Raw genomic sequence first — 10,528 nt, 5'->3', positions numbered from 1 at the left:
CATATAATTAAACTATTATCCAATTACTTAATTTTAAGAATGAAACCGTGTGTTTAACTGAGTGTGTCTTTTTCTCTGTAGCGTGAACTCCTTGAGCGTTTTGCGCTCGGTAGGACGGGACAAATACCCGCCAATGAAATGAACTTATCGACAAAACGGTAATACTTTATGTTGTTGCATCAACTAACACTGAGCTCCCATGGACAACAGCACGGATGAATAATATTACGTCTGAGTTATGTCCTGTGTTTCTTGAATGTGCAGCTACCTCCTTTCTGCGAAGTCAGATCATGTGGGAACTTGTGTCGTAAGGTGGAGTGAAAGTACAGCGACGCGTTAAATGCTCCCACTGTTCTTTGCGAAGGATTAACCTACGCTAAAGAGATTACAGGTAAGCACCACGGGCTCCTTCTAGGTGCTTCATTTTACTGACTTCCTCTGTTAAAACAACTTATTTCTCATCTAAGGCTCGTTTTTAATCTCTTTTGCGAATAATGTCATGTTTTGTGATTGCGTGTGGAAAAAAAGATTAGGGAAAGGTGAAATGAATGAAAACCATGTGGATATTTTCAGGCTCGTGTCCTTAAAGTCACGATGGCTCCACATCCTGTAATTCAGGCGATCATCGACTTCTCAGCTGGAGCTGCAGGTGAGTTTAACGTAAAGACACGGCCGTATTTCACGCCACTCGCATCAGATTGAAGATAATCACTTGGACCAGCTTTGTGTTGCTTTAAAAGTGACCCAAACCCTGGCAGCAAAAGGATCACAGCATAACACCTACCTGATCCCATCAGTGTGGGGGTGAACGGTTTAGTCCAAGCTGTCATTCAATTATTAACGTAAAGAAGTGAGGAAGGTTAATTTTGCAAAATTCAAAAATTGGGATATGCTCAAAGATTGGAAGCAGGCCACATCTATTTCAGTATTGATCGTCTTTAACACCATTCGCTGTATATGTCCAGTTATTTATCTAAAGTTTAGTCAGAGGTCAGAGGGTTTATATGCTGTAGTCATCATTGACATGAATGCCATGGATATTTTCAGCTTTTAATGATTTATTTGAGCTGGGGTTTTTTCTGGGGTGAAATAACTGCACAACATATGTATTTAATGATTTTTTAATAAAGCAGTAATTATATGGATAGGCTTGGGTTTATTTTGGAGTTTCTCTTATCTGCACAGGTTCAAAAGTATACATAGAGAGTGATATGCTAAATCACCCACTAAAATCTGACTTGTTGAAGGTTGTACAATGTCTTTTAACCTGACAAGGACATGGCCTATTAACTTTTCATTAGTGATCATGACTGACTACAACTGGTTGTTTCTCTTTGCCAGCATAAAAAAGGATTTCGTTGACAGCACCCATTAGATTCAGTAATCTGTAACTGATTGGTGCAGATGTCATGTGTGCTTCAGCATCTAACTAGTGATCATAAAGGGAGTAACATTTTTTTAAGTGGCAGATAACTTCAAATGCAACGTTTCAATCGGCCTAACAAATATCAGCAAACACACAAACTGTTTGTGAGCAGTCTGTCACACAGTGTGTCTGCAAGCTAAAGGTACAGCTGCTGTATTTCCCAGGGAGAATGAGAGATAACTTCACTCGGAGATGGAGAAAGATGTAAGAAAGAAAAGAAGGGAGAGGAAGAAGACAGGTTATATTTAAAGGTAAGGACTGCTCAGTGGCCTTTGATAAACTGGAAATTTAAAGCTTAGATGTAATGTTCTTAATTTTAAATCAGATAATGGATCTGTATATGATTTGAAGTTATATATTTAAAAAAAAAACACTGCTAAGTGTGTACTTTTTACTTCGTGTTATTCAAAGGTTGCATGAAAGTACAACACAGTTTCATGCAGGATAAACCAGTTTGCTTTGCCATACTGTGAATTTACAGTAAAGCACTGTGTTGGACTGGTGCACAGCGGCTGTGGTGTTTATGGTCAGTGTTAGGTTACATCAAGGTTAGGCGAGGTCAATTCACTGAGTTATACATACTGCATACTGTCAGTATAGGGAATGGAAATAATCCGAGATAGCTAAATCCACAAAGAGCAATAAACCAGGTGAACTCTACAAATTGTGCCAACAAAAGTGCTCAAATATTCAGCCAGAACTGCCAGAAGTTTGCTGATGGCTACCAAAAGGTGTAACTGGTTGAGATGTAACTTGCACTGTTTGCTTACCAAATACTAATGGGGGTATGTGTATAGATTTTGACCTTGTATATGTTTTTTGACACTGTGTGTATTAGAGAAACATGAAAATAAATTCAAACCTGTGCACCCAATTTTTGTTTTTTTAAAGTCTTTAATGATGTATGTTGTACAATTCTTCCACCCTGAAAAAGGAACAGTTAAAAAATAATTAAAACCTCAAAAATACAGTTTCTTAAGATCAAATATTATACACACACACATATGTATCTTAATACATCTACATATATTTTTATAGTCTGATTTCCAATACTTTTTAATCTCTGAGTTCTTCTCAGTTATTCACGTCTTGATGCCCACTCAGGTGGCACAGCCTGCGTGCTGAGCGGTCAGCCATTTGACACAGCAAAGGTGAAGATGCAGACGTTTCCCACAATGTACCGCGGCTTCATCCACTGCTTCATCTCAACATTCCGGCAGGTGGGACTCCGTGGTCTTTACAAAGGCACAACGCCTGCCCTGATAGCCAACATCGCTGAGAACGCGGTGCTCTTCTTGAGTTATGGGCTCTGCCAGGATGCCGTCCGCTTTATGTCAAGGATGGACAAAGGCGCTGATCTCAGGTTGGAAGAAGATATTTCTGACTATTTATTTACATAATAACCTGCATAATATGTAACAGACTTCAGTGAGGAGCAGCTGGGTATAGCACAATTTGATGTTAAATGTTCATGTGAACCAGGACTCTCAGTTTTCAGTGTCTTGAGACATTTTCGGGGGTTCAATCCTCCACATTTTCTTTCCGCTCTGTGATTTGCTGCCTCCTCTTTTCACTCCCTGTGCAGAAAAGCATTTCATCATGTACTGAGATGCAACATCATAATCATAAGTGTGTGTGCTCACACAGTTTAAAACTTTAGATTAAGTGTCTTTCTTGGCAATTGAGAATGAAATAATAAAGTGAATAATAATTAAGTCAATTCCCCACAATAATAATTATCTATTGCAGTTTTGATGTAACTGCAAGGAAAACTTTTTCCTCATTTGAGCCTTTTTTTTTTTTTTTTTGCAAAAAAGGCCCAAATGAGTGTAGCTACTAATTTTCAGATGGTCACTCTCTTCCTAAGCTGTTCATCTAATTTTGATAATGGAATTTGGAATTGTATCAAGTATGAAATACAGCTTACATTATCTTTATTTGACCTTTCAGCCTCTTGCCTGAACTTGGATTTGAGCTTCCTAAAGCAGGAAATCTGTAATGCTGTAAAAGTATATGTTTTAGTAAGGCATATTTAAATGCGTATAACCTTTGCATTTCCTCTAATAGCTCTTTGGGAATCGCCTTCGCTGCACAAAAACATTGTTTTTGGTTGTCAAACTCTGTTATCTTTGTGATTTTTCATAAATTCAACTAAAGAAGCTGAAACAGATTGTGTTTTTGTAACAGGCTGCTTCTCTGCCTAAAGACACAGTTTAGAATTGGTTCTTTGCTAAGAATATCTGCTATATGTGTAGACACAACACTGGTTCATCTCTTGAGTTAAGTACCTTTTTATCTTTGAATGATTCATAGCTCAGTGTTAAGGAAATAAAAAAAAAAACATTCCTGTGAAACTGATCAGGTACAAGAATCTTGGAAAACTATTGCTCAACATGACTTTAAAATTTACAAAAAAGCCTGGCACCTTGGAAGCAAAATATATGAAATGAAATGAGTGTGACTCAAACCTTTTGCATAGTAGAGTCAGAAGCAGACTCATCACATTAAAAATCCATAAGGTTTAGCGCATTTATCTCCGTACCAAATGAGTGATATAATCACAACACTGGAAAACCGTCTTGGGAACAGTCATTAAATCGATATCCATTAAGAGCTCTTGATCGTCGGACACATGCCAGTTATTTGTGTATCAGCGGTCAGAGCAAACCTTAGCACTGGCTGCATGAGGCAGAAATAAAACAGTCTCTTTTTTGTAGTTCTAAAAATTGAAGATGGGGATGTATGTACATTAAAACCCTTTCCTCTTCATACTCTTATCTTTTGTTGTACTTGTCATTGCTCGTCAGTGATCTTCAGAAGGCATCTGCAGGGTCTTTAGCTTCCATCTTCTCCTCCATGGCAATATGCCCCACGGAGCTGGTGAAATGTCGCTTGCAGGCCATGCATGAAATGGAAGCATCTGGCAAGGTGGCAAGAGGACAGAAAAGGTAAGTGGAATTAAAAACCTGACATTGTTACGACAAGAAAAGTTTTAGTTGACCAAAGCTGTGCTAGACTTTGTTTTCTGGGATGTCTTCAGCACAGTGTGGACTGTGGTTAAGACCGTGTTGAAGACAGATGGCCCGTTAGGATTCTACCAAGGACTGATGTCCACCTTCATGAGGGAACTTCCTGGTTACTTCTGCTTCTTTGGAGCCTATGAGTGGTGTCGGTCCACATTTGCGCGACACATGGGCACAAGCAAAGATGGTATAGGTATGGTTATATCATCTTCTTGTTGTATTTATGGTATTTTTGGAGTTTGTAGTATGTTTGACTCAAAATAGTTTCTGCCTTTGCAGGTATTCTTCCGCTGATGTTCAGTGGGGGATTTGCAGGAGGATGTCTTTGGTTGGTGGTCTATCCAATAGATTGTATAAAGTCCAGGATCCAGGTGTACTCCTTAGCAGGGAGGCAAGAGGGCTTCATCAAGACCTTCATGGGTGTTATACGCACTGAGGGTAAGGTTTGAACATGTATGCACAGATGAATATGAGTGGGTTTTCTGATTCTCTGTGTGATGATTGTAGTCTTGGGAACACATACTTTTGCAGGATGCACCCCAAATGCCATTTTGAATATATTGGCATGTGTTATATTTCTTTATGTCTGTGAACGTAAGTTAAAAAATATGATAGTGTCAGCAGTGTAAGCAGCAGTAGGTCACAAAACTTTACAAGTGTGTAGCTGTGATCCGATTGAAGGCCACAATTGAAGATGGGGATGGTTCTGACCCACAACATGTAACTAATCTTTAAAGAATGTGGGGTGTGGACTTTAAACTGGGACTTTAACCCTTGCTTTTGGCACCCTTTACTACTGGCTTATAGAATAGGACACACATGTGTTCAAAGTAGGCCCTTATCTTGATGCCAGGCTGTAATATTCAGAATCAGAAAACAATATCTAAGCAGACAAACCTCCCCACTTCATAGGAGGTGGGTAACAGTAAAAACTGAAAACAATTATTGTGAGAGACAATGTTTTATAACCTTATGTAACATATCAGAGATAAATGCACTATAAAACACTGTTCTGTGACATTGCAGCTTTAATAACTGTTATCTGTGTGATAAGGGTATATTGACAGACTGTCATTTTGAAATATTGCTAATTGGTCCATGCTCTTTTTTTTAATCTGTAGAGAACAGTCTGTGCAGCTTTTCCTCTTTGTCCCGACAGGGTTCACTGCTCTGTACTCTGGCTTAACTCCTACAATGGTGCGCACCTTCCCTGCCAATGGAGCCCTCTTCCTGGCTTATGAGTTTAGTCGCAAGTTAATGATGGATGCCGCTGGTGCCTGATGCAATGGATCTTTCCAACCAAAGCAAATATTTTAATAAAAAAAAAAACCTTTATTTTTGCCAACTCTTTTTTATTTTTAGTGTGTGTGACCCAGTGGTATGAAACACTGTAATATATAAATATAATAAAAACAGAATCATATGTGAGTTATTTGGACTAAGATCTCAAGGAAAAAAGAGGCAGTACAAACACTGCACTTGAAAATGACCTTGTTCTTTTGTCAAGTCAAAAAAGAAATTACAGTTGTATTTTTGGCCCATTCACTTTAATAAAATTGGAGCATGTGTCATAAGATAGTGCAAATGCATTTAAATTACAATTTTATAAAAATGTAATGTAAAAAAAGTGAAAAACTTCAGGATCTCCACGGCCAAAAAAACCCCCAAACCAAAAAACCCACTCTTCCTAGAAAAAAAACAGAACATAAAGTTATACATGTGAAAACAAAAAACAGGAGAAACATTGAAAAATAAACACATCAGAAACTCCTGTGAATCTTTTCATGAAGGGTCCAAAAAGTCAGTAGACCCAACACTGCCAGACTAATGACTTTCCGTGTAAGGTTCAATATAATCTATATTCCATGAAATAGAATTTTAAACCTCATAAATAATCCTTAATTTTGTAAAAACTTGGGGAATCCATGGGAAAAATGCGAGGAAAACTACGTATCATCTTCTTTGAACATCACCTCTCATGTTTCATGACTTGGATACAACAATTATTTATTCATGTGACGGACTCAGGTGACAGACTGCTGAACTTAAATGTACGAAAGCACAAGAGCAGGACTGAGATAGCTTTTCAATACAAGAGCCACAAAGATCCTGGTTAAACAAAAATGGTTCATGTTACATCTTAGCAACCTAAAGGTGACTTACAGGGCAAGCGTGCCTCACTGTTGTAGAAAGCAACCGGTGTTAAGGGAAAAAGACCGCACCCACAGAGAGAACAGACACGTAAACAAGTGCAGTACTGTTCTAGCTTGCTCGATCACAGACAACCAATGATTTCTACAACATCCAGCACAGCAGAGATGGTCACACAGGATAAACTGCAGAAAAATGATGGCATTATTGAAGGTAAATACTTTTTATAACCCATTCTGAATGTTTATTTTTAGAATAAGGGATATAAAATAAGGGCTGATTTTTCTTCCAAGAAACCTTATGTTAAAGAGTCCAGAATTGTAGGAGTTGCATAGGACAGCTGTGCTGTGTAAAAGTCTTGTGCCTCACTTCATTTCTTTCTAATTTGCTAGGGAAATGTGTACAGTAAAAGATATAAAAATGTGTGAAAGTACAGTGGGAGTATAGTATATACTGTAAGGCAAAAGCACTTTTCTCTACATCTAAGGGATTTATTTCTATTTAACATTGGGAGCAATTCGGGGTTCAGTATTGTGCCGGGGGAGCCATCCCTGGAGCAGCTAGGATTGCTCCACCAACGTTCTGATTAACAGATGTCCCCGCTCTACATCCTGAGCAACATCCACCCCTAAATATATTATTCTTCAGCATTCCTTAAGTAGTCCTCAGGAATCCTGGCTTCGTAAAGGACATTCAAAGCCCTTCTTTGGATGCTGGCTGTCTTTTGTTCCATTCCTACACTGCTTCAGTGATATTGAGGTCCAGGCTTTGGGGAGGCCAATACATCACCAGTAGGGTTGAATTGTGCATTTTTCTATTTAAGCCAAACATACTGTAAACACGTTTAGTGCATTTACACTGTGCTTAGATCAAAATCTGATAGTACTTTTCACATGCATTCATCAGTTTTGACAAGATCTCCAACACCACTAGATGAAATGCAGACCCAAACTATTGCAAAGTCTCCACCATGTTTAACAGATGGCTGTAGACACTGAATTCAAATCACAATTTTCCAATTTGGATTCATTTCTCCATATGATCTGTTGCCACTGATTTTCCACTTCTTCTTTTGTACTTGTTCACTTTTAAGGACACACTACGCAGAAATATGCCAAGTGTTTGGTTTAAGTTGTGTTTCATGTGTAGGTACAACACTGGTCCATCCCTTGAGTTAGGGTCCTTTTTATGCTTGAATAATTCATACATTAGCATTATGTAGCATGACAAAAAAGAAAAAAAAATGAGGACTGGACAGAAAATGAGAGGAAAAGCAGCCAATGTCCAAAGAAAACCTTAGACATGCCTTCACATGCCTGGTGAAATGTTTCTCAGGACAAAATATAAAGAAATGATGGGTGGCTCAAGACTTTTGTAAGTAAATTTGATAAGAATACCGGCTCTTCAGTGCACAGCATAGATATTTAAATATTTTATTTTTTGCCTATAATTTGTACTGGGCTATTTTTATAGTAATATTTTAACACATTAATCATAGCTCCAAAAACTGTGAAAAGGAGGAAAGCAGTGAATTAATAATTACCATATATTTACCCAAATATCCTTAACCTACATAATCATTTGGCATATTAATTTAATATACATCTTAATCACATTCTATTTTAACATCACTTATTGCATTTCAATAACATGGCCTTTCATTAGAAAAGCATTAGTCGTCACCATTTATCATAATTGGCTGGCGTATTTTTAATATTAGAAGTAAATTAATTAAATTATCCGTAGTTATGTATTAGCTTTGTGTCTTGTTTAAAAGATTCACCTGAAAGTCTTCCTGAAAAGACTTTTTTTTCTCTCCCACCCTGTATATGACACAGAGAGTGACATCTCAGTGTTTTAATGATGATATCTGAATAGCTCAGTGAGTTTGCACAACACTTTGTGACTTATGTGGATTTTAAGCTACGTGCCTTCCCTTAGAAATTATTTACATCATTAGTGAAATAGGAGCAGTGTAGATCCATTACATCTCTCGGCACTAATGTTCTATGTCACCTTTAATAAAAGGTGGCGTCCCAGTGGAGCATATTACTGGATAATTATGTCATCAAAGTAACACCAAGAACTTATGGTTTGAATTTAAATGTGAAATGAAGCTATGAAAAAAAAAAAAGCAAGATATTGTACATACCCTGCACTTTAAAAACTTGTAAAGTGCTTCTGCTCTTTTTGCAGATAAAAACTCAGGGAAACTGGGATGCTGTGGTTGGCTGTTGGTTTTCATATCCATCATCTTTGTAATAGTAACCTTTCCACTCACAATATTTATGTGTGTCAAGGTACAGTATATTCTCATTGCGGAGCACTGCTTATTAGGATTTAATCACTATTTCTTCACATAGATGTGTATACATACCATGAAAAAAATACTCCATTTATATTTCTGTATTTCTTATTTACTGTTGTGCGATTGGTTGTCTCCAACATTCAGATAGTGAAGGAGTATGAGCGAGCTGTCATCTTTAGACTCGGCCGGATCACAGACAGAAAAGCTAAAGGGCCAGGTTTGTGGTTAAATATACAACAAACACTTTGGTTAAGCCATCCCAGAAACCAAAAGGAAAAATAAAACGGTTGGCTTTGGAAGTTGACTCCACATTATCATCTGAACTGCCTTTTATCTTTTTCCAGGACTTTTCCTAATATTACCCTGCACCGATAACTTTGTGAAAGTAGATCTGAGAACTGTGTCCTTTGATATCCCTCCTCAAGAGGTATATTCTTGCTTTGTTTTATTATGAAAGCACTCTGTCTCTGTTATCTCATGCATCACAAGCCATTTGTAGTTTCTGTCAGTAAATAAACTGCAATTTTTGTAAACATTTGCAGATCCTAACGAAAGACTCTGTGACAGTGTCTGTGGATGGTGTGGTTTACTTCCGCGTATACTGCCCCATTTCAGCGGTGGCTAATGTGACCAATGCGCACTCATCTACTCGACTGCTTGCTCAAACCACTCTGAGGAATGTCCTTGGTACCAAAAACCTTGCAGAACTTCTATCTGACAGAGAGGGCATTTCACTCAGTATGCAAGTGAGGATAAAGTGCTGTTACACCTATTACAAAAATTTTCATTTACATTTATATATAAGCATACCCTTTAAAAAAGGTAAGAAAAGCCTTATTACAGATACTTTTAGAGCTCCTTCATTCCCACCCGCCATTCAAAGAACACTTTTTTTTTTGGCCACAAGGAGAATGCTAGAACAAGTAGAAGCCACTGGTTTTCTCACTGTAGAGTATAAAGTATTTGATTTGTTGTTTATTAAACTATAACTGTGACTAGAGTGTTTGATATTGGATGTTACCCTGCAGGAAGCCCTGGATGAAGCCACTCATCCATGGGGTATCAAAGTGGAGCGTGTAGAGATCAAAGATGTGAAGTTGCCTCATCAGCTGCAGCGAGCCATGGCAGCAGAGGCTGAAGCCAGCCGGGAGGCCAGGGCCAAGGTAATGAGAGGAATGGAAGACTGAATTCAATTTCCTTTTCATGTATTCAGGCCCAGAAATGAAACATCAGAAGATACTGATCGTCTGCCTATATTTCAGATCATTGCTGCAGAGGGGGAGATGAATGCTTCCAGGGCTCTGAAAGAAGCCTCTCTGGTAATGGCTGACTCACCCTCAGCTCTCCAGCTAAGATACCTTCAGACTCTCAACACCATCGCAGCAGAGAAGAACTCCACCATCATCTTCCCTCTGCCAATAGATATAATACAACATTTCATGCATTGGAAGGCATGAATCTCATGTCAACCAAGTTGCATATAATTCAAATCAAGTCAGATTGTCGCAGATTTGTTTTGTTTTTTTGCAATATTACCATGTTTACATTTAGAAAGCTCCAGTGAGAGCTTTTTTTAAATGCAGGCCTAATGTGGTGTTTGCTGCAATCTGCTCTGCATTA

General features: G+C 38.1%; 2 protein-coding genes across 3 annotated transcripts; both read left to right on the top strand.

The window, feature by feature from the left end:
• Positions 1-231: 231 nt before the first annotated feature.
• slc25a15a (solute carrier family 25 member 15a) lies at positions 232-6,640 on the top strand. 2 transcript variants are annotated; one of them, XM_085244002.1, is made up of 7 exons: positions 232-391; positions 574-649; positions 2,531-2,789; positions 4,234-4,374; positions 4,467-4,642; positions 4,729-4,887; positions 5,609-6,640. In XM_085244002.1, exons 2-7 carry the CDS (start codon positions 595-597, stop codon positions 5,728-5,730), a joined length of 912 nt encoding a protein of 303 aa, XP_085100128.1. In that variant the 5' UTR covers positions 232-391; positions 574-594; the 3' UTR covers positions 5,731-6,640. The 2 variants fall into 2 exon arrangements, with proteins under 2 accessions (XP_085100128.1, XP_085100129.1); XM_085244003.1 differs by lacking the exon at positions 232-391 and adding an exon at positions 1,591-1,677 and having other exon boundaries at positions 403-649; positions 5,609-5,910.
• Positions 6,641-6,737: 97 nt separating this feature from the next.
• Positions 6,738-10,365, top strand: stoml3a (stomatin (EPB72)-like 3a). The gene is made up of 7 exons (XM_085244006.1): positions 6,738-6,813; positions 8,797-8,900; positions 9,053-9,125; positions 9,253-9,335; positions 9,451-9,654; positions 9,937-10,071; positions 10,171-10,365. The coding sequence occupies exons 1-7, from the start codon at positions 6,738-6,740 to the stop codon at positions 10,363-10,365; spliced, it is 870 nt and encodes a 289-aa protein (XP_085100132.1).
• Positions 10,366-10,528: the final 163 nt, after the last annotated feature.

Source organism: Mchenga conophoros, linkage group LG14, assembly GCF_057382185.1.
Source record: "Mchenga conophoros isolate Kocher_MC1m ecotype Shallow Benthic linkage group LG14, M_conophoros_male_GT1.1, whole genome shotgun sequence".
Taxonomy (NCBI): Eukaryota; Metazoa; Chordata; class Actinopteri; order Cichliformes; family Cichlidae; genus Mchenga; species Mchenga conophoros.
This window is presented reverse-complemented; position numbering and strand designations above follow the sequence as displayed.